The 24,809-nt window shown below is 36.8% G+C and overlaps 1 protein-coding gene and 1 long non-coding RNA gene across 2 annotated transcripts; one reads left to right on the top strand and one right to left on the bottom strand.

Moving 5' to 3' along the window:
* Positions 1-11,086: 11,086 nt before the first annotated feature.
* On the bottom strand, positions 11,087-13,276 carry LOC131312929 (uncharacterized). Its single transcript, XR_009196017.1, has 3 exons — positions 13,146-13,276; positions 11,767-11,831; positions 11,087-11,308 (listed from the first exon to the last, which is right to left on the bottom strand). It is a non-coding gene; the product is annotated as an uncharacterized LOC131312929 (long non-coding RNA).
* Positions 13,277-15,754: 2,478 nt separating this feature from the next.
* Positions 15,755-24,585, top strand: LOC131312928 (U3 snoRNP-associated protein-like EMB2271). The gene is made up of 7 exons (XM_058340953.1): positions 15,755-16,351; positions 17,253-17,598; positions 18,613-18,837; positions 20,671-20,896; positions 21,166-21,344; positions 23,388-23,453; positions 24,353-24,585. Exons 1-7 carry the CDS (start codon positions 15,927-15,929, stop codon positions 24,428-24,430), a joined length of 1,545 nt encoding a protein of 514 aa, XP_058196936.1. The 5' UTR covers positions 15,755-15,926; the 3' UTR covers positions 24,431-24,585.
* Positions 24,586-24,809: the final 224 nt, after the last annotated feature.

Raw genomic sequence — 24,809 nt, 5'->3', positions numbered from 1 at the left:
CAATTTTCAATCCGTTTAAATCAGTGCGAAAATTTTATTTTTTTGATAATTTTATCCTAAAGAATCATAATTAATTTTTGACTCTAAGGCTCTCGTTAGTTAGCCCTAAGAGATATTTGATTTTACAATTTTCTTAGGGCTGACTAACGAGAGCTTTAGAGTCAAAAATTAATTATGATTCTTTATGATGAAATGATTAGAAAAATAAGATTTTAGCACTGGTTCAAACAAATAAAAAATTGGAGTACTTAACTTTTTTTCCGTCTTGTTTTAAATGGAGGAGTGACGGCAAGTGTTGAATTGATGAGTTTTTAGAAAACTCAGGTGTTTATATGAAATTTTAAGAAAGGTCAGGTGTTGAATTGATGATTTTTTAGAAAGCTCGGGTGTTTATATGAAATTTAAAAAAAGTCAGGTGTTTATGTGTGATTTGTGTGAAAGGTCAGATGCCTACGTGAAATTTTCCCAAAGATGAAATTGAAGTTAATAAACTTATGGGAAAATTTCAAAATAGCACCTAATTTTAACACAAATTATGCATAAGCACTTGATTTTTTAATATTATTAAAAAAATGCTTGACCTATTTAAAAACTCATCAATGTCCCATCTACCGTAAACTCCCGTAAAAAAACAGACGGAAATGCCGAATATGTTAGGAAATAACCACATTTTAGTAAAAAAAAATTGACATTTTCCAAAATATTTGGGTAAAATAAATTTTTTTTACTTTTCCGATTCGTCTTGAAAAGATGAATCAGAAAACCAAAAAAATGAGGTGCAAAACTAACAAATACAAAAAAAATTCAAATCAGGACAAACTAAAAGTTATAGAAAAAGTTAAGTAGTGGGGTAGTAGGTGAGATCTTATAATGGCCCCACAAATGGGTTTTAGGCCCCGTTCCAGAATACCTTCTTAAAAAATAAGTACTTATTTCACATTTTCAAACTCAAAAATAATGTAAATAAAAAATAATTTTTCAATTTTTTTGGAGGAGACTTAAAAATCCATCCTCAAATCTCATTCTACGAAAGTATTCATCTTACACTTTTTGAACAGTTATGTTTTCATCCTTTCAGATGGTGAATTGCCTATCTTAACCTTTTAATAAAATATTCAAATATATGTATATATTTCCTTCATAAATTAGTGGGATTGTAGCAATTACAATTACCTAAAATTATGGGATCATTAATGAGATACGAATGAGAGAATTTTGAATTCTCAAATTTTCAAATCCTCAATGAATATATTCTAAACTATTCTCTCTCTTTGATTTTGTGAATTTTCAATTTCTTAATTTCATGAATTTTTGTAAATCGGTAAACTTACATGAATATAATTCGACCAATTTTATTCATAGATAATTCATGATTAATAAATCATGAAAATCATGAATAAAGATAATTCATGGTTAATAAACCATGAAAATCATGAATAAAATACACAAACCATGAATAAAATAAATCATGAAAATCATGGTTAATAAATCATGAAATACATAAACAAATCATGAAATCGTAAATACAACCCAATCACCGACTCAACAATTGGGGATATACACATACATAGATAATTCACCGGAAATCATGGGATTATTATCCTTTTCTTCATTGGACATTCATGAACAATTAATTAACCATGAAATGATAGAAACATAGAAAAACATATTTCATGGTAAGTAAAGTAAATAATTTACCATGAATTAATAAAATAAAACTAAACGAAATCGAAATCGAAAAACCTAGATCGTGGCCTTCTGGCATTAACTCCAACCACAGCCACCACCACGACCGCATCGTTCTTCTTCACGGACTTCGGAATCATGGAGGGCAGACTAGAGTGGATTTTCGCCGCAAGTGACCCTTGGGCTCTGGCGATAGTGATATCCGATGAGGGTTTTGATGGTTGAATTTTAGAGAGAGGGGATCGGCATGTCTTTCAAAGAGAGATATGATCGACTGCGAAGAAACCATACCTGCAAAGAAAAATCGATCGATTGAGATTTCGGGGTTGACCTGGCTTGGTTTGCATGAAAACCATACCTACAGATGAAGCCAACATCTGGGTCTTCAATTAAGAGTGGCGGAGGAATCGAGGAAGCCATGTGGGTTTCAAATTTTGGTGGAGATTGGAATTAAAATGGGTTTGCATGATTTTGGGGAGGATGAACATCTTGGTCGAGATTTTCGATATGGAATATGACGGAATTTATCCAATCCTACAAAATTGGGAAAACAATCTAATCTAATCCAACTAAATTAGGAAAGCAATATAACATAGTAATATATGTATATCATAGTGAAAAGGGTCGGGAATGTAATTCATACACTAAAATGATGAAAACATAAGCATGAAAAAATGGCGGGATGAATTATTACATGGCATAGATAAAGAGGATGGATATTTAAATATTCTTTTTTTTTGCACCGTATAAAAGATCTCAATGAGATATATTAAACAAGATCTATATTGATAGAAAAATTATTTGCACAAACACATGATTTTTTAGATTGAAATTGTCTTATTAAAAAATAAGTATTTATTTCCCTTTTAGGAACGGTGCCTTAGTGGGAGAAATCGTTCGGTTAAATAAGTCAAGTGGTTTTTTTTTTTTTGTCCTTATTCAAAAAATTTCTCATTTGTTAGTTTTTCGTCAATTTTTAGGGATTATTGCTTTGTCATGACGAGAAGGATCTAAAAAGTAAAAAATTATGATCGAAATCTAATTTTTTTAATAAATACGAAAAAATTGGCTTATTGACATATTTTTGTCTTTATTCAAAAAAATTCGGTTTTGATCATAATTTTTTACTTTTTAGATTCATCTTGTCATAATGAAATAATAAACCATAAAAAATTAATGAAAAACTAACAAATGCAAAAAAAAATTAATTAAAAAAAAATCACTTGGCTTATCAAGCCGAACAATCCAGTAAAGTAATGTGTTTCCCGCCCCCCCCCCCCCCCCCCAAAAAAAAAAATTGTATATTGGTTTCCCTCCAAATGGTTAGGTGTAGGCCATGTCAGCATTTATTTCCGTTTTTTGACGAGAGTTAACATTTGGTGAAATATTGATGGATTTTTAAATAGGTCATGTGTTTTTTTATAAAATTAAAAGTTCAGGTGCCTATACTTGATTTGTGTGAAAAGTCAGGTGCTATTTTAAAAAAATTTCGAAACTTATTAAGTTTTGTTTGGAACCTATAGAAGAGAAAGGAAAAAGAGAAAATAATTTTTCCTTATTTAGTTTGAGATGAAACAAAAAGGAAAATAACAAAACACGAAATAATTTTCCTTCCTACTTTCCTCCTCACTTTCTTTTTCTTTTCCTTTTCTTTTCTTTCTTTTCTTTTTCTTTTTCTCTAAGTTCCAAACAAACCAGTAGTATTTGGTTGGTTAATTACATATAAATCCAGCGGGTTTAGCCCGAACACACATTACCCCTTCAAGTTTCAAATTTTTCACAAACTACTATCCATGTTTCAAAATTCACACATTAGGAAGACCGGTTTATCTTTTACCACATGTGTCGAAATTGCGCACCGTTTTCTTGATTTTGAAATTGGACACCTAGAACTTTCAAAACTATGTAAAGATTATGCCTCGATTATTCTTGAGTAAAATAAGTCTTTGATTTGAAGTTGATAAAGCTACAGATTCTGCAATTGTTTTTTTGAGACTAGCTATCTAACTTCATATCTTATCTTGACCCTAGAATTTTTTTAGTAATACTTAGGACATTAAGACATTAGGATACGATTAGAATATCTTGAAATGTATCTACTATGTGTTCATAATGCTTATTTATATAGAAAATCTGTGTGAAAGTTTGGAGTTAAAGTGAGTGACTAATATCCGTGTTATATGATTTAATACTCGTATTTTACATTTTAATGCAAACGATGTGCTTTTCTCTACAAGTTTTGTAATGATATGAGCTCCGTGGATATCAAATGAAAAGTGAACATGTTTTATTATCTATTAATAGCATCTGCAATATCCCCAGCTTCGTAGGGGACAATAAAAGTCGAAAAAACACTACGCTAAATTATTTTTCAAATGGGATGAAGACACACCTGGCCCTGTTCAAACGGTAAATAAAAACATCAGCCAGATGTCCAACATTTAAAAACTTAACTTGTATAAATATATAAAATATCTGTCATACAAGACGTGTCCACAAGTATTTACAACATATACAAGCTCCAAAAATAGGCACATAACTAAAAGAGTAAAAAAAAAAACTTGAGTACTATATCTACAGCTCCTATCTAGGCCAATGTTCTGAATACCGTACCGGTCAGGGTATCGATTTTTCTACTGGTACGGTATGTATCGGTATCGGTCAAATACCAGGTACCGTTTTGGATTTACCGCAACTACAATATATATAATAATTATATATAATTATATTTCAAAAAAATCCCCCAAATTCATCATAAAATACCTATATTAAGACAACAAAATTCACCATTTGGAGTCATAAAATACCCACGTTTTGCTAAAATTCTGATTTAATGCGGAAAAGTATTTATGTCGTCACACAAAAAATTTATTCTGTAATCGGTCGTATACACGCGTGTCCGGTGAGTAATTTTCCTAATGCGTGTACGCATTGCACCGGAGCATTTTTTTTTCAACCCAACCCTTTTCCATCCTTCAAAATTTCAACAGGAGAGACAAATCTCTTAATTTCCTCCCTAAAACCCTCTCCATTTGACAACTCAGTTTTACCCATTATGTAAAACTCCCCATGTAAATCCAACCCATCTTTTTAATACCCCTTCTTCCTTTTTATTTTTCCCAGCCAACTCCCTCTCCCATTTCGGCAAAGAGAGAGAGGCCAGCATCTTCACCAATCGCCACCACCTCCCGCTGCCATCACTACCAGTCGATTTCTTCCATCACCACCGTAGTTCCACACCACTGTGGACCGAACCACCATCACACCACCTCCTCCATCACCGCCAGTCGATTTCTTCCATCACCACCGTAGTTCCACACCACTATGGATCGAACCACCATCACACCACCTCCTCCATTCTCCAACACCAGTCGTGTATCATCATCACCACTGGTTAACTCCACCCCTCAACACCAACCGGGTCCCCACTGCCGTACAAGCCAGCACCACCGACGAGCTCCGTTGCCGTTCCGAACTGCTGCCAAACAATTTCTGATTTTTTTTTCCCTGGTTGCAAAACAAAATTTCAGATCTGCAGAATTCCGGCTGAAATTTTCGATAACCTTGTCTCGTCCGGTATTTTTCGAGATGCCCGGTACCGATCGGTAAGCCCCGGTATTTAGACCGGAACGGTATTGAAGGCTTATGGTACCGGAATCTCACAAATTCGGTACGTACTGGCCGGTACGATACAGGATTTACAACACTGATCTAGGCTCTGCAGTGGACCAACGTGCCGTCACGCACCTGAAAAGAAAACACTGTGGGGGTGTGAGCTATCAACATACTCAGTGAATGCTCTTATCCATAATGAGAGAAGCAATATGATAAGTGCTTTAAAAAGAATTAAGCGACAATATTCAACTCAGCAATTAACTTCCCACTTATTTTATCAACTCATACTAATTTATAGGCCTTTGGCCATGGTTGTATCAACACCAATATAGTACTCGTTACGCCACTAAGGCAATATTTATAATCATGCCACTTTTCACCACTAAGACAATACTTGTCACGCCACTAAGGCAATATTCATAATCACGCCACTAAGGCTATATTACTTGCAACGCCACTAAAGCCATATTCATAACGCCACTAAGGCTATATAGCAATTAACTTCAAACCAAACATGATTATCACCATTTACCATTTTTTACAATCTATACACATTACCATAATCTTCTGTGAAAACAGATAAGTACACCCACCTCAAGGCCCAGCCAAAAAAGTACCAACACAATAATCACTCCATATGTGGAGTCACGGTACACGCCGCCGCCTCCAAACCTGACGCGTAACACATAAATCAACACATGTGAGTATTATTATTGATATACTCATAAAAATGAAAGGATTGCAACCATTTCTAGCATCATGTTCCTTCCAAACAGACCCCAAGATAACATTCAGCACATAATTCATATTTTCAACAACTATAAACTCAGTTTCAGCACCCATTATTCACAGTTTTCAACTTATAGCAACCTAGTTACTAAAATTAATGTAACAACCCTGATTTTTAGTAAGTAAAAATTTCGTTAAAAACTTGAATTTTATTTTAATACTTGAATTTGCTTCCAAAAATTTCTTTTTAACTTTAATAATCCGTCATAACTAGATTTGAGACTTATAAAATTATATTTCTTGGCTAGAGATTCTACTTGGCAAGTATAGTTAGATTCTAACTAATTAGTTAGAGGAACCTAACTACCAATTCATCTAGTTACTTTCTCCTAACCCTAGACGAGCCTTTTGAACCTCCTTGAACCTTTTGAACCTTTCAAACTCTAATGAAACCTTTTGGACCTAGGTTATTATATACATATACATACACATATATTTATGACTAGTCAATCAAGTCATACTTGTCATCTTGAATCTTTACCCATTGGACAATAAATGTTAGGGAAATCTTTATCCATTGGATAATAGAATAAATCTAGTTTTCTACCAAGAATACTTTACTAGATTTGTTAAATGTACATATATATAGTTATATATTGTTATATACACACATGCCTAAAGTATATGCATATATAATTCAAGTATAGATTACTTTACTTCCTTAACCTTTGGTCCACAACCACTAGGGAAAATATTATCCATTGGATAATAGGGTCAATCTTCTAACAAATACTAGAATTTACTAAATAATTCATTTCCTAGATTTTTCATGTGCTTATATACTTAAAGATATGTATATAGATGTACCATGTAGATTTGTTACCCTAGATTTTATAAGTACACTAATATAATAATGTAATAGGAACATGTGGTTATTTAATTAGTTTATTAGAAAATCTTGATACTTGAAAATCTTACTAGATTGTATAGTACTTAAATGTACCTATATATATATATATATATGTGTGTGTGTGTGTGTGTGTGTGTGTACTTAGTACCCTTGTGTTATTAAATGTATGAACTAGGTACCCAAATATAATATTCTAAATGGAGCATGTGCTTATTAGATTATTAGGAAATCTTTACACTATCTTGTTGGTTTCTTTTAAAAGAGGATTTCATAGATTGCATGTACTTATATATATTTACTTGTGCATATATATATATACACACTAGTACATGAGAGAGAGAGAGAGAGAGATGGGCCGAGAGAGAGAGGGAGAGATATGGGAGAGATTTGATCTTCTTACACAAAATCCTTCCAAATTCAATCCAAAGTACCAAAATCTAACCCATCAAGCTTTAAAAGTGAGAAAAAGATGAGATATAGAGAGAGAGAGAGAGAGAGAGAGAGAGAGAGAGTTTTCGGTTGAGAGAGAGAGAGGGACATGCGCCTTGCCTATAAATACAAGGCCATTCCAAGCCATTCTCACACCTTCACTCCTTTGCTCTCACTTCTCTCTAGAAACCATTTTCGTTTTCCAGACAGCCTACTGCTCTTCGCAAATCCTCATTTTTCTCCTGCTTAAAATAGTTCTTAGAACCAACTCCCTTCGGGAAAGTTGTAGAGCACTTCGAGACCTTCAAGTTAAACCCAAGAACCACCCTAATCAATCAAGAAATTACAAAGATACTGACATCCGAAGTTCAGTAAAAATCTCGAATTTTCAGTTCCAGACAGCATATTGTCTCTTCCTTTATCACCATTTTTCTCCTACCTAAAGTAGTTTCTAGGATCAACTTCCTTCACAAAAGTTGTAGAGCGCTTTTAGAGCTTCGATTTCGACCCAAGAACGATCATATTCGGCCAAAGATTGACCGAGTTACTTCCATTCAAAGTTTGGTCCAAATTTGCGAGTTTCACTACCCGTAGAATTTTCCAACTAGCTTATTCGGCCCCGACTAGTTTCGGATCAAGGTAAATTAATCTCTACTCATTCTCCCTAGTATAACTTTAGTTAGTTTTGCTTATGATAAGGCAAGTTAATGTGTTAGAAATAGTTAGCAAGCTCGTTTTACTAAAATCTTGAAATGAAATTACGATCTTGTAGAATCATCTTATCCTCTATCTCTAAGTATATGTAGAATCATCTTATCCCCTATCCCTAAGTATATGTAGGATTCCTTATTCACCAACTCTACGTATAGAACCGTATGTTAGAAAGTAGATTATTCTTATTCCTTATCTCTAAGTATATGTAGAATATCCTTAACCATTTTCTCTAAGTATATAAGGTAATCTATTGCTTGTAATGTTTGGAAAGAATGATAGTTAGTAAACTCGTTTTGTTAATGGTGGTATGAACATGTTGAATAATTGACCTTTACTTCGATAAACATATGTTGTTTAGAACTTGCCAAAAAGGAAGAAATAACGGCTTTCGAAAGATAAGACTTATCGTTGACAGAAGTATTCGTATTTTGATCTTTAGGATGGTTATGAGCATGATTACTAATATAGAATTGGATGATCTTGCTAGTTAGTTTCAAGATTACAATAAATGATTTATGGTTGTGAAAAGTCCTACCACGGAGTCTATGCATGAAAATGAGACACGGAAATCAAGAAAAGTAAAAACATGACACCTAAGGTGTGTTAATGGTAAAGTGTGTTTGAAACCGCAATGTGGCCTTACTTGGTAGACAATTGTGTGTGTGGAAACCGCGATGTGGCCGGACTTGGTAGCCCATCATGTGGATTGCGAAAACCGCAACGTGGCCGAACTTGGTAGCCCGTTGTGAGGATGAAAACTCGCAATGTGGCCGGACTTGGTAGCCCATTGCGTGGATTGTGAAAACCATAATGTGGCCGGACTTGGTAGCCCATTGTGAAGATTGCCAATGGGGCCGGACGTGGTAGTCTCATTGGTAATATGGCTTGGTTATCCGCGGAGAGGAGCCAATGCAAAGTTTTGTGTGCCAATGAGAATCCGATGCGTCGGAACCATTGTGAGGATACTCGGGAGACCGGAACGGTGGAACCGAGGTTGGGTGTGTTAAAACGATTTTGAAAAATGTTGATTTGGTAAATGAAAGGTGAAACCAGTGACACAGTCTACGACGAGTCACGTAGGAGAAACACAGAGAATCTTGGACACCAACGTTAGTTGAATATTGACTATGAATGTGTTATTGTTAACCATTTCGTTATGTATGCATGATCTATGTGAAAATCGTCAGTTTTATGATCCATTGTTTGTAAGCTAAGGATTAGTGGGTATGGGTTATTCTATTTAGCTTTTATAGCTCATGGTGTTATCTTTAATGACCCTGACATATTATATCGGTGGCAACACTGGTATAATGTGTCAGACTTCGTAGATGAACAGGGTGAGCTGTACTCTTTGGAGGCTTTTGGAGCCGAAAAGTTGGCTAAGCTGGAAGAACAAGCGGAGCTATAGTTAGGAATCTTAGTTCCCTCCCTTGTTGGAAAAGTACTTTTATAAGACTTGGTGATATAATAATGAGCCAAACTCTCTTTATTATGTAATAAAATGCCTTATTAACGTACCCAAAATTCGGGGCGTTACAATTAACTCTTATCATTCAATTCTTTTGCTTCCTAATCACAAATAATAGTTCCAATAAGAAAACAACAAAGAATAGCTCTAATTAGGGCACTTGAATCCAACTGATTCCAAAATTCCAAAGTAGCTCGATTCAATACAAGATATAATAGCTAAACAATATGCAAGAGAGGCTACGAGTTACCTACCAAGATTAGGACTTTCGTTAATGTTAATCCTCTCTTCCTCGTTCCTTCTCTCCACGCCTCTCTTTTTCTCTCCTGTACGTTTCTCTTTTTTTCAATTCCTTTGTATCTCTTTTTTTGTTTTGGTTTTGTTTATTTTCTTTACCTATACATATATGTCCACATGCACACTAGCACTTCAATGACCTTACACGTGCACACACAGCACATCAAACCCTTTTTTTACAACTACACCCTTTTAATTTTGGAAAATCACTTTGTAAACCCTCACACACAAATAAAATAAACATAACTTCTTCTTTTTTATGTTCTACTTCCTTTAATAAGTGTTGGGCCTCACATATGGGATGACACAAAGACGTCTAAGCTTACCTACACCATGGCTGCTCGGTGATATTAAATGATATGAATATATGAGATGTGCATTATATTATAGAACTATGTTTCATATGCTGCAAGGTTCCTTTGGAAATACGTAAAGCTGTGATTTATCTCCTTTCAAATGTCATTTGATAATATCCATGGAAAGCATGTAACTTATGTATCAGTCATTCATATGAGTTTCGACTTATGAAAATATTCCACCATTCAGGATGTGAAGGATAGGATGATTTGTTCTATTTCATGTAGACTTGAGGCATATATGAGAGACATTATCTATTTATTTATAGGAAAGTTGTATTCAAACTATACTTTTTTATGTTCTTGGTTAAGAATGTTTGTAGATTATCAAACTATGCACAACTCTAAGGTGTATTTGGGGAGTTATAGTCATTTTGTAAATGTAAGTTATCATTACATTGAACTACATAAGATATGCTTCTGTTGGTTACATACTTTTGTCTTTTCTAATTATACGATTATGAGAAGATTTATGTTTGAAATGGCCTTGGTGAAGGTTTCATTGACGCTTTGTTATGACTAGGAGCTATAGGAACGGGTTATGGTCGTGACAAAACCATCGATATGAAATATGAGGATTGGAACACATTAAATTAAAAATTTGTTGGACTTATTCGTTAATGGATTGATGATAGTGTTTTTCATCATGTCTCTAACGAATCTTCGCCTTATGATTTGTTGAAGAAATTGAAAAGTCTTTATGATAGAAAATCGGCCACTAACAAAGCATTCTTGTTCAAAAAATTGGTGAGCTTGAAATATAAAGAGGGCATGTCACGCCCCGCCCCGCAAACGGCACCCAGAATGGGCCCGAGTCAGCGCGGCCACGTGGCATTCCACACAAAAGACCACACCACACTCTACAACCAATCAGAATACAACTTAGCGGAAGACTTCTCACTTAAAATACAACCAAGTCAATGCCAAAATCTCAACTCACAAGATATAATAAATATCCCTCTCTCCAATTAATTACAAAACATTTAGGTTAACTTCTAGACGAATCAGCTACACAACAATCTAACCAAAGACATCACCCGAGACTAGTCTCAGCACTCTCCAAAGCGTTGACCAGTAGTGGACCCACTCTAAGCCACCTGCTACCTGGCAATCCAAAAAGGAAAGCCAGAATGTGTGAGATATAAAAATGCTCGATAAAATATCACAATACCCAAAAGAATATCAATAATCATAACCACCACATTCTCCAAACATAGCAATATTATCCAATAAACAACCACATAACAATAACGGCATGAATGTAAATCACACGAAACTCAACATAAGTACTCAATCGTATAACCACATGTATAAACACCAACATACAGTGGCACGTCTGCCACATCCCATGTACCCAAGGTATTGTGTCCCGCACACCACACTCCCATTCACCGTTAATTAGACGGCATGGCCCACGATATGGTGTGACTCACTCCAAAATCCTTTAGCGAGTACAATCAACACCCAACAAACACATATCATTAACTAAATCCCAATTAGCATGATATACAATCACCACCATGTAATACTTTATTGAACATAACCATATCAAACACACTCACCTTTCATTCGACTGGAGTATGCCAAACTTACGGTTTCGGCACCTCCTAAAAGACCGGCTCGTTACCTAGCCACAAGTTAACCCATATTAGCATATGAACATCTAGGAATGTTAAACCAAATGCTAGACTAACAAATCATAACATGCCTTCTACACTAGCTAATGGGGCAAACATTACACAAAGTCACCAAAATCTCTAGAGGTGTCTGGGAGTACCCACATACCCGGGAGACCTCACACACCTCTTCCAAGGTACTCCAACACACCCAAAAATATCAAATATAAAGACCCACAAGTGTACAATCTCAACCAAACAGACCAACGCAACAAAACTCCCAAAACAGGAATGACAACCACAACCAGCCTGTCTTATTTTGGCCATATCTAATTAAACAACATGAATTCCAGGGCGACACTTAAACCATTGAAAAGTAGACTTCTTCTTCTTTGAATCCATAGGTCATACATCAAAAACAGAGTTCGGGTAACCTAACTACGGCCTTACGATTATAGCTTCAACATAACAGTAAAAACTGGTGCAAAGGCAGAATTTAGGTCAACTTTAGATGCAAATCTGTTATCGCTCGGACATACCCATGATGCATGGGATGTATCGTTGGAAAGCTCTATGTGTCTAGTTTCTAACAAAACAAACGGTGTGTCATTTCGAGTCCCGAGCTAGGAGTTATGGCCATTATACCAAAGTCCGTCGGTGCTGTCAGATTCTACGCGGGAATAAGTAAAATTGATTGAAAAATCATAACTCTTTCATCTTAAACCCAAAAAATATTGAAACCAACACCAAAAGTTGCACCACTACAAGCCCTACACTCAGTTAAAATCCCAGGTTCAGAAACGAGAGGAGGTTAACCCAACAATCAAAAGAAAAATCGATTCGCAACCATTTTCGCCCCAGTCAACCAACCCTGCTTTAGAAATTCACCAAAAATTGTATACTTAACCAAATTACTTGATTCCAACGCCAATCTCTTCTTAACTTAAATATGCAGCTCCTGTAAAAGACCCAAAGCCACCCAAAATGTTCATCATGCCCAGAAAGTTAAAAGAAGACAGCCACGCACAGAATCGCACATCCAGCAAACAGCCAGTATTCAAAAATTCATAACTAATTGTGTGATTATCGGTTTTGCATGATCTTGATACCGAAATCTTCGTATTGAAACGTACTTTTACAGTTATGAAGACACCAAAAATTGATTCCTAGCAGAAGGGCCCCCAAAAGACAGATTACCAAAACCCACGAATTTGACGCAAAACATGAACTTTGTCAATTTCCTTCCAAAACTCAATCCATAGAGAATCTAACCACACAAATATAAAATTAAACATGGATTACACTTCTAGAGTACAAGAACTTACTTGTCACCGAGTTGGATCGTCGAAAACGGACCTCTCCTTCCTCCCTCCCTCCCCCTTAGCCGTGGCCTCCTCCTTCCTCTCTCTCTCTCTCTCTCTCTCTCTCTTGTTATCTCAGTAGAATTGGGGAGAATGAGGAAATATCCTCCTGATGGCTATTTAGTCACTTAGGAAGAATCCCATGTGGTCACCTCTTCTCTCAACTTATATTTCAAACCAATAACAATCACCATGCAAATTACACCAAGGTCCTCATAGAATCTAAGAAATACGAATTAAGCTCCGAACCTCAAAATTAAATCGAAACCCTAAATATCCTGGGACGGGTGTTACAGGGCAAGTCTATTGCAGAACATCTGAATGAAATGAATAGCATTGTTAATCAACTTGCTTCAATGAAGATTGTGTTTGATGATGAGTTGTAGGCTTTGATGCTTCTTAGTTCTCTATCCGAGAGTTAGAAAACTTTGGTTGTGACAATTAGTAACTCGGCATCAGATGGAGTTGTTACTATAAGTCAAGTTACTCGTAGTTTGTTGAATGAAGAGATAAGAAGAAAATCCACCAATTCTTTTCATTCAGAGGCACTTGTTGTAAAAGAAAGAGGGAGATCTATAGGTAGAAGTGGCACCTCTCACAACCATGATCAAAGTCGTGGGGGTTCAAGGTAGAGATCACCTTCAAAGAATGTCATTATTGTCAAAAGAAAGGACACATGAAGCGGGAATGCCTAAAACTCAAATACAAAAAGGAAAATTGAGAGAAAAGTGGTGAAAAGAAGCGAGAAACACAGTTGCGGATACTTTCGATGGTGAGCTTATGGTTGTATGTGATGAAAATTGTGTCAATTTAGTGAGCCAAGAGACTAATTAGGTGACTAATTTCGGTGTTTCATTCCAGATCACTTCAAGAGCTGACTTTTTCACTTCCTACAATGGATTTTGGATTTGTTTGAATGAGAAATGAAAAATTGTTAACAAGTTACCACTTTTTGGAGTAAATTGTTTTAGATTTTGAAAATTTACAAACTCATACATATTTAAGCCATATCAGCCGCAGTTTTTGTCTTTCTGCTAGAGGCACCCAGAGGGTCAATCGAACTGTCAAAACCGACCAAACTGATTCATCTTAGAACAAAACAAAGGTATGCGACGGTTGGAAGTGGATCCAAAATACCCCCAATCTAACGGATCAGGTCGGATGCGGATTGGGTCCAATTCAAACAGATCTGATTCGCCCAAAGTGAAAAAAAAACACACACACACACAAAAACACAAGTTTAAAACAAAACCCTAACCGAACTCTATTTCACTTGACAATCCAACTTATGTCTCTCTCTCTCTCTCTCTCTCTCTCTCTCTCTCTCTCTCTCTCCTGACCACCTCCTTCATCTTCGACAACCTGACTCATCCTTCTCCGACACACCTCCACTGTCGCCCCTCTCTCTCTCTCCGATCGTTACACGATTCTTATACGATGAGAATCAACTGCCGCCCAAAATCTTGAATCAAAACTAGTATCTGTCTCTCGCGCCTCCACTTATTTGAAAGTTCAACACTCTTCTTCCTTCCACATCCTGGTATCAAATTGCCAATTTTTTCCACGTACTTATTCTTTTGAACAATCTAATGTTTTATAGGTACAAGCAATTTTGACCATGTTTATTTGGTTCATCTTCGTTACAGGTAACTGAGACATTGACGATGGGTGAAGATGGAGTAGAGGAGAGAGAAATAGTTGGGATGATTAGAGGTTGTATCAAGACTGTTACTTGTGGCAATAAATTTTTCATAGTTCCATTACTGAAATTTGAAGAAGGGGTTATAATCAAATTTTTGGTACTTATAAAAAAAATGTAGGCTCAAACCGATCAAACCGACCTCCTAAACCGCATCCAAATCGATCTGACCAAACAAAACTCATGGATGGGTGGTGGATAGAAAAAATGACAATCCGCCGTGAGCGAATTAGATTGGGAACCAAACCGATCTTATCTGCTCAAAATCGATACGCAGACAACCCTACTTTTTGCTAACCATTGTATAGTGGGCAACTTAAAAAATGGGGGTGAGAATATAAATCTAATTTAGAATTTTAACTACAAATTATACCATTTTTTGTCATAATTTTCAAATAATATTATAAATATATTTTTAGAAAATTTTATTTTCTAGTACAAAAAGTTAATCTTGCTAGAATCTCCGCCCCTTTAAACCACGTCATTTTGGGGCAAAGCTTTTTGCCCTTTTTGCTCCTCTCAAAAACGACAAAAGTACTTTAAAAGTTGTTTCGATAATAGTACAAAAAACCCCATGATTTTCATATTTATGTATTAATGAAAATGGCTATCAAGAATTTGAAATATAAAAAATTCTTATTTTTATATTTCTCAAGACGAGGTGCTTTTTAAAAACATTTGTAAAATTAAAATTAGTTCTAAAAAATAGGTTTCAGAAATCGTCTAACAATTTTTTTTGTGCTTTCACTTAAATCCACAACCACAGGGGATGCGAATGAAACAAAATCAGCACCCATCAATCGGCCCGGCCCACTCCCAAAAGCATAATCTGGACCGATCTGCCTACTTCGAACGGCTTTTTCGGGACGGGTCGGCCCAACAAAATACATCTTCTCTGTGAGAGCTCTCCCCCCTCCTCTTTCTCTCTCCTCTTCCTGTAAAACCCTAACCTTAAACCCTAATCACACCCAGCCCCCTCTTCCCTTAAACCCTAATCACTTCACTCTCGCTCTCTCTCTCTCTCTCTCTCTACACGGTGATTCACCATGAAGGACAAGAATCTGAAGAGGAAGAAAGCTTCGGCTCAAAAGGGTCCGAAAACAGGAAAACGAATATTCTCAATCAATAGCGACCCATTCTTTGACACCGAATCGAAGCGTGGCAGAAAAATTGACAATGACGAGGACATAGAGAGCAGCGAAGACGAGGATTTTGACGATGAGAGGTCACGAGGAGAGGACAAGGCGGCGGAGGAGGAGGAAGAGACGGCGGCAGAGAAGAGGAAGAAGGTGGCGGAGGCGCACTTGGAGAAGATAAGGGCGGTAGTGAAGAGAGAGATGGAGGAGGAGGAGGAGAGGGAAGGGAGCGAGGGGGAGGAGAGGGAAGGGGAGAGGGATTCGCTCGTGGCGCAGATTCTGCTGCAGGAGCAGATGGAGGAGAGCGGGCGCGTTCGGAGATTGATCGCTTCTAGGTATAATTATTAACTCACTTTTTTCTTTGAGTGTGGCAATTACAAGAAAGTTGGGGAAATCATCAACGGCGAAGAGTTCCCTTTGAATGGTAAAAACGAGATCCGTTATAAACAATTTCTATGGAAAACCAAGAAGGAGAACATTGAGAAGTTAGTCTCGCTGAGAGCAAGCCAGCAATGGTACTTAACCGCAAAAGTGGTTCTTCCATTGGACAATGGGAACAATTTGGTTAAACTGCTTGATTATATAGCACAGAGTACATATGAAAATGCCTACGCTGTCCACAAATTTTCATGCCCAAAGTCATCGCCAGCCCTTTACTCAAGATTTTGGTCTCATTAAGGTTAAATTTTGAGTAAAGTTTCTTTTTTAGAAGAGTAGGAAATTTGTAAGTGTTACAAAAAAAGCCTTGAAATTTTTGAGTAAAAATTAGTCTGGAAAGCTCATTTTGGTATGAGTTTTGAGGAAGTTGAGTTTTTGTGGCTTGAATTTAAGTTAGAGTCAAGATTTGGGTTTCTCCCAGAAGCTTGTCTTGGTACACAAAAAAAAAAAAATTTCATGCTCGAGCTGAATTTAACATTGTTCTTGCATATTCAATGTAAACTAAATCACTTCGAGTAGTGCAGTTGCTGTACATTGTACAATTTCAGATTGTATAATGACATTTGGTTGCTTTCTCCCGAAGAAAAGTTCCGAATTCAACTAAATCCTTTCCTATACTTCTGCACAACTCTCTCTCATGGACACAAACACGCGGCCTAGTATGGGAGAATTCACTATTTAGCATGTTGGTTTGATTTTGGTCGAATTTGACAAGTATTTGGAGAAATGAATATTATGCTCTCATATTATTTTGTAATGGTGATTGGATGATTGAGTTGTTTACTATAAACAAATTAGGGTTCAGAAACCAGAAACCAGTGATGGATTTCGGGTCCTAGTGAAGCACCGGCAATCTGTCAATGCTGTAGCTTTGTCTGAGGATGACTTAAGGGGATTTTCAGCTTCCAAGGACGGCACTATTATTCATTGGGATGTAGATAGTGGGAAAACTGAAAAATACCTTTGGCCAAGTGAGGAAATTCTGAAGTCACATGGTGCAAAAGATCCACAAGGCCGAGCTGTAAAAAAGCATAGCAAGCAAGTTTTGTCCTTGGCTGTCAGCTCCGATGGTCGTTACTTGGCGAGTGGAGGCTTAGATCGTCACATCCATTTATGGGATACCCGCACTCGAGAACATATTCAGGTAAAAGTCCTATTAAATTTATGTTTCCCTTTTGTTGTGCTTTATTATCCTATTCAAGGGTTGAATTGGTCTAGGACCTAGGTGAATATATTGGTATTTTTAAAATGTTACAGCTTTCGATCAAGTCTGCTGAGAACTGAGGTTCTGAAAATAATATTATACGCCTATTCCAACAAGTGAAAGTAACGGTGTGTGTTTTATAGAAATATAGATACCGTATTTTATGTGTGAGGCAACAGTTTTTATACCCTTATCGGCTTATCCCCATGTGTTGGCGTGTTCCAACTCTTTGGTTGGTTCAGTCCCATAATCCATATCTGTGCTTCTTAGGTTAAATGTTGCTTGAGCCTAACAATTTGGGTCAGAATGCTTTAGTCAAAGTTACTAGGAGTGGCTTATAGAGTTCATTACTACTCGAGATCACCCATGTCACCTTTTGATGTGAGACTGGGTGTTGGAGGTATACACAACTTTAATGTCTCCATCCATGCAATTTTTAGTAGAATTCAAGTCGTACTTGAAGCACTTCATATTTGCTGCTATGATGGGCGAATTAATGAGATGTATTACTCCCTCCGTTCCAAAATGAGTGACCTTTTTGGGAAAGCGTGTCATTTTCAATTGCTTATATCTTTCAATGTGAATGTCAAAAAATATGTAATATTGATCTTGTTTGATAGATTATAATTAGTTCTATTAAACAAAGTTTTCAAAATCACATAAAACTTTGTAAATCGAAAGATATAAGCATTTGAAAATGACATGGAGTCCCAAAAAGGTCAGTCATTTTGGAACGGAGGGAGTATATGTTTGGTTGCATTATGTTCTCCACACTTATATGTGGGTTGACACTTGACATGCCAACATAATCATTGTACCTACCTTTTGAACCTTCACCATATTCTCCTCAAAATAAACTTTTATTTGGACGTGTGTCTGCACTTGAGTGTCACTGCTACAGTAAGTGCGACATGAATTTGCTGATGCCTAACTCGTCAACATTCTTATTTGCAGGCTTTTCCAGGTCATCGAGGGCCCGTGTCATGTTTGACATTTAGGCAAGGAAGTTCAGAATTATTTTCAGGATCATTTGATCGAACGATTAAGATATGGAATGCAGAAGATAGAGCTTACATAAACACATTATTCGGTCACCAAAGTGAAGTGTTAACAATCGATTGCCTGAGGAAAGAACGGGTTTTGACTGTGGGACGTGATCGGGCTATGCACTTGTTCAAGGTAAAGCCATGACTTAAGCATAATAGTGGTTTGTTGGTTGGAAAATTAGTTAATGTCCTTAGAAGCAGCCTTTTAAAAGGCTCAAGGCGCACCGAGGTGCGATGGATCCCATGGAGCCTAGTCGCGAGACCAGATGCGCGCCTCATCTCAGCGAGGCGCAATTTATTAGAACAAATAGAATTCTAATATAGGCAAAACTTTCAATGCAAGCAAACACTTTAAAACTTTCAAAAGTCACAAAACTTAACATTTCAATGTAAATAAGAGGATTTAACAGCAGACAATGGTAATGAACAAGAGAAACAAAAACCCTTAAGGGCGGCAGCTTATGAACGCTAGGTGAAAAGCTCACACAAAGAAATACAAAAGAGGGTCCTTTAAGCAAATCTAGAGAATAAAAATCTTATCAAAGAACAGTGAGAAAAATCCAACAAAAATCAAGAACATTTACAGTTATAGATAACAGTCGAAGAAGAAGAAGTTGAATAAGTAGTAGTCAAAGTCAAAGAAGAGGAAGAAGAAGAAGTCGGAAAAGATTTACTTGGAACAGTCGGAAAAGAAGTTGTCTTTGTTCTTCATTCAGAGCTCTCTTCGATCAGAAGAAGACTTGGTCGGCTGCTATTCGTCGTTGTTTTTCACCTAGGGCTAATGATCATATGCCCAAGGGTTTTATTAGGTGCATTGCCACATGTTTTAATTCACAGATCAATGGCTAGGATCCATTTTGAGTGAAAAATTCTTGAGGCTCTCGCCTCAGCACCTTGCGCCTTGCCTCCCCGAAGCCCTACAGGTGCGCCTCGCCTCACGCGCCTTTTGAAACACTGCTTAGAAGGGCTGGGCTATTCATCTCGTTGTTGTTTATTTGGCTCGTAGTTGCTTGTTTATGAATGCCATATGAGAGTTTGTCTCTAGAGCTTTAGCATGTAACTTCTGCTCAACTACTTCTATGGAGAGAATCGTAGAAGCCAGCCATCTTGGATGCCCCCTGGTCCAAGTTGTGACTGATTATACCCAAAGTTTAGGATAAGCTAGACGAATGGTGTTTACCATATTACCCACAAGGGTCAGCCAACTCACACTATTACAAGGAAGAAAAAATATGCAAATCAGATGGTATTGATGGTTTTAGCACGATCATCTGGAGGCTTGACTTGTAACCTAGCTATCTTTCTAGCATCTAGTATTTTTTTCGATGTATTTCCTAAGCGTGATACACATGCAGTTTTACAACATTAGAGAAAGAGAGATGGTGGGAGAGGATGGTTTTTACTTTCCAGGCAAGGGTCTTACTTTTGCTGACAGAGTGTAGCATCTATTTTTTCCTTCTGTCCAAATAACTTTTTATGGGATATTCTTGCTTTTGGAGTCTATGTACAACCCTTTCCAGGCATGTGACTGCTGCATATTCTTGTAGTGTTAAAACCTTTTAAAATAGAGAGAGGGAGAGAGGATGTTTTATGACTTTTCCAGCAAGAGCCTTACTTTACTGACAGTGTGTAGCATCTATAGTTTCCTTCCGTCCAAATCACTTGTAAAGCAATATTCGTACTTCCAATCTATGTAAAAAAAAAAATCCAGTTCAAAAAAGGTTATGTAAAATCGTTTTTGTGCGTGTTACCGCAGCATATGTTTATTTTCTGTAACTGTCTGACCACTTATCTATATTCGTGTGATGCAGACTCTGCTTATCTAAAGCAATTGGGTTACGTGGCTTTATATTTGTTCAGGACAGTTTTGACAGAACAATAGACACATGCATGTATTCTTTTTGTACTGGATAAGTCGTTCTTATTTATAATTCAGTTTCCATTGGCTGTTTTGTTCACAAAATAGGTTCCGGAGGAGTCACGGTTGGTGTTTCGTGCTCCGGCATCGTCTCTAGAATGCGGGTGTTTTATTAATAATGATGAGTTCTTATCGGGCTCAGATGACGGAAGTATTGAGCATTGGAGTGTTTTGCGGAAGAAGCCTGTTCACATTGTGAAAAATGCCCATGCATTGGTAACTTCTCACATGTTAGAGCAAAGTGAGAATGAAAGACTAGCCAATGGCCAAATAGGTAAATTTTAAGTATTTAAGATGTCTGTTGCTTCTTCAAATATAGGAAAATTTCTTGTAAAACCCAGAGCACAAGATTCTTTTCAGTTTTCATGTTTTCATATTCTATCATCAGGACTAAATCTTGCTCATATTGCTTTTAACTTGGTAGTTTCTGTTATTTCTGAATTGCACAACATCTTTTTGGTGCATTTGAATGATCAGAGTACCTGCGATAGGCTCTTTAAACACCATCTTACCGATTTGTTTTATTACGTAACACCCCTGCAGAAAATGGGTCCCAGATTCCTGCAAACCATTGTTGTTCATCAGCATGTTCGTGGGTTAGTTCTATCTCTGTATGTAGAAGCAGCGATGTAGCTGCTTCAGGAGCCGGTAATGGCTTTGTTCGTCTTTGGGCAATTGAAAGCGAATCCAAAGGCATAAGGCCCTTGTTTGAGCTTCCACTGGTAAGCACATGTGGCAATTTTTAGTTTCTCCTGTGTTTCTTTGTGAAATGGTTGGATCTGGTAGCTTTTAATGACAGCTGCTTCCCATCGAGAATTTTTGTTTGGGGGGAAATTCCTTTTTGAATCGTGAGCTGTACTTGTGTAACATATCTGTCAAAAAACATATTAAGGATGTCTTAATAACCCTTCCAAATCCATATTTGATACTTTTGGAATGATCTTACAGTCTGTTGTGCTGGAGAAGAAGTGAGTGTAGGACAAAAGGAGAGGAAATTTACTTTTGCATTTATTTAGTAACTTGGTGAGCATTAAGGGACTATGTGGACGATACTCTGCTTGCCAATAGACATACTGAATATTGATGCCGACTCACATATTTTGGAGGCCCGAAGCAAATTTCTACTTTGTTAGACGTCTTTCCTACAAATTAAACCTGCTGTTTTATAAATTATCTTTGTTAGACTACCTACAAGGGAAGCAACAAGTGGGGTCCTGGAAGAGTTTGTAGGAGCATTTCCTTGCATGTGGTTGTGGCACAAATAAATTAGATTAACGTCTTGTTGGAGCAAACGAGGAATGGTTTAATCTAAGGAAGCACGTGGATAGTTAGGGAGGCCTACAGTCTCTGTTTGGAAAACCAAATTGCTGTAAATGGTTGCATACTTCATTGTGGAAGGGAATCTATAAAAAATTTAAACACAGGAGATGTTTGTGGCTTTCTGCATACAAAGAATTATTGGTTCTTACAGTTTGTTGCCGCTATATCTCTATGGTATCACACATTTTCTTGTCTGGGGAAAATCATGTTGGTAGTGGGAATGACATTTTCAACAGTTTAATTATGTATGCCTAGTGGCAGTGCAACGGAAGGGGTCTTTAAAGTTCCATTTCGTTGATCTTAACAGCAAATAGCATCTTGATTAAGATATTAGACTATTATATAGTTCCCCCTCAAGAATTTTGTTGTTGTTTTAGTAGAAGTTGGCTCATGTTGAAGCTAACCATTTTTAGTGCCTGTTCAGTGGTCTACCCTTCATATTTCCTAGGCCTGCAGTATAATGTTCTTTGCAGTCAGAAAAAGAGCATTTTTATTGTTATAATGTAAAGCTCTCTGGGATGGCCCCAAGGAGGGGCCAGTAGGGGCGGTCGCCCTTGCAAGAAGAAAAAGAAACACTACTATTATATGTAAAAAAAAAAATCCTATGAAAGTATATAGGCTCACCCTTGTGTAGAATTTTGAAAAAAAATAAAATAATTGTAACCTTTGAACTACGAGGATACCAACATTAATTACTAAAAGCTAAGGGCTAAAATATGACAAAAAAATAAAACTATAGGGTTAATATTGTGAATTTTCAAGCAATAAACTTCCACCTTTCGTTAGATGAGTTTAGTGTTTTACAATTTTTTTTTTTTTGCCCTAAAATCTCAATGGCACACCAAATCTCCTCTCTCTCTCTCTCTCTCGGCACAAACATTCCCAATTGTTAAGACTTCAAAGGCAATTTTGAGAAAATAGAGACAGAGGAGAAGAGATTTTGGAAACACTACGTAATTTTGGTGAAATTTAAGTTGTAGGTATGTCTTTCCCCAATTGTTGTTATAGACTTCTCCTAATTCTTTGTTTTTTGACTAGTAAAATCAAGTAATATGAAAGCCTATGTACCGAATTCGTCCAGTTGTGATGGATGAAAAAAAAGAAGATGAACAATAAAGAAAAACAAGACACATACATCGAGATCGATCCCATTAGTTAAACCGATTTATGTATTTATGTTATTTTGAGTTTTAATGTATTTACGTGATTATGCATGTGTATTTATATTTTTTTCTCGCACGCACAGTCGCCCCTGCGTGGTGAAATTCCTGGCTCCGTCCCTGTCTCTGTGGGTCACATGACTTGTTGAAATTTTCTATGAGCAATTACTGCTTCATGGTGGTTTTAGAATCATAATTCTAACAATTGTGATCTTGATTGTTTAGTAAACTGATGTCTATGTCAATCTTGTTTGACTGATTATATGCATCTCTTTTGCAACACAGGTTGGGTTTGTAAATTCCTTGGCTTTTGCAAAATCCGGACAGTTCTTGGTTGCTGGAGTTGGGCAGGTGAGGTTTCTCCCTTCATTGTCCCCCTCTCTCCGAGACATTTAATGGATGTTTTAAACTCTCACTATTGATCTGTATTCGGCCCAATGGACCGACTAATCTGGGATCGCATGGGAATAGTTAACGAACATTGGAGTTATCTTTATTTTGGGGAAAAGGGACCTCACAGATGCTTAGAATCCACATAACAGCATAGTCCCGGAAGCCACTTGCTCCTCTACTTACCCAAGTGCAGCCAAGATTTTGGTTGCAAATTTCAGCAGTGTTGTGATTCACAATCCCTGTTCTTTTCTCTCTCTCTCTCTCTCTCTCTCTCTCTCTCTCTCTCTCACACACACACACACACACACACACACACTCACCAGCTTCCTCACTCACACACACGCAATACAGTGAATCAGTGGATTGTAAGAGGCCGGTTCTGTCTCTTCCCTTGGTTTTGTTTGGGGCAAGGGACAACGTCATGTAAATAATGACAAACGTTTATTTCCTGAGAATCCGACATGGATCAGCGGAATTTCGGAATCCCATTATTGCCACAGAAAAACATACCGTATGGTACTGAACATACTGAAACAATTGTTTCAATTTTAGAACTATATATAGTGATTTTCGTTTCTGTTCGTCTCTAGTTTTTTAAAGAAAGATTGGAGACCAAAGGTAACTCCTTAGATTGTTCTAAAAGATTTTGAGAACTAGAAAGGAGAGGAGAATTTCTGTTCAATCCCACTGGTACTCTGATTTCCAACTTTTTTCCAGTTGAAGGCAAGTTCTTTTAGTTTGTTTTTTTTTTGATCAGCAGTTCTTTTAGTTGTTCTTGCATATTTTGTTTTTAATGTTCCCGTTGTGGTGTGATTACTGTCGTGATCCAGACCGTTAACTCTTAATTTTATGGACAGGAACCCCGATTAGGAAGGTGGGGACGTTTTCCTGCTGCTCGAAATGGAGTTCTTGTGCATCCCTTGAAGCTTTCTTAAAGTTTGGGTATAAGGTTCCTCAATTTTGATTGACATGAGTTTAGAACTATGTGAGTAGCACATGATGTCTGTCGCTGTTTTTGTAACGTTTATGAATTTGTTTTTGAAAAAACAGAGATTTATCAATGAGAATATTCCAAAAATGTTTCCCTGTTTCCTGTCAATTTCATGTTTTTTTGTATTTATTATTTCCTGTAGTGGGGTCATTGGGGTGTTTAATTGAGAGGAGGTAAGTTTGTTCCTATTATTTTGTTCCTTGTAAGTGTTTCTATTTAAGCAAACTCATGAATTGAAAAAAAGGCAGTGAATGAATATTTTCCACAACAGTTGCATCGTGTAAAACCCGAGGCCACGGGTTCCCTCTAATTAGCGCAATATT

Source organism: Rhododendron vialii, chromosome 13a (assembly GCF_030253575.1).
Source record: "Rhododendron vialii isolate Sample 1 chromosome 13a, ASM3025357v1".
NCBI classification, from domain to species: Eukaryota; Viridiplantae; Streptophyta; class Magnoliopsida; order Ericales; family Ericaceae; genus Rhododendron; species Rhododendron vialii.
The sequence above is the reverse complement of the archived record's forward strand: the minus strand, read 5'-3'. Positions and strand labels throughout refer to the sequence as shown.

Coding starts and splice junctions, on each gene's coding strand:
- LOC131312928 (XM_058340953.1), top strand. CDS start 15,927: ATGAAGGACAAGAATCTGAAGAGGAAGAAAGCTTCGGCTCAAAAGGGT. Junction 16,352..17,252: donor CGGAGATTGATCGCTTCTAG/GTATAATTATTA, acceptor TAAACAAATTAG/GGTTCAGAAACCAGAAACCA. Junction 21,345..23,387: donor CCTTGTTTGAGCTTCCACTG/GTAAGCACATGT, acceptor TTTGCAACACAG/GTTGGGTTTGTAAATTCCTT.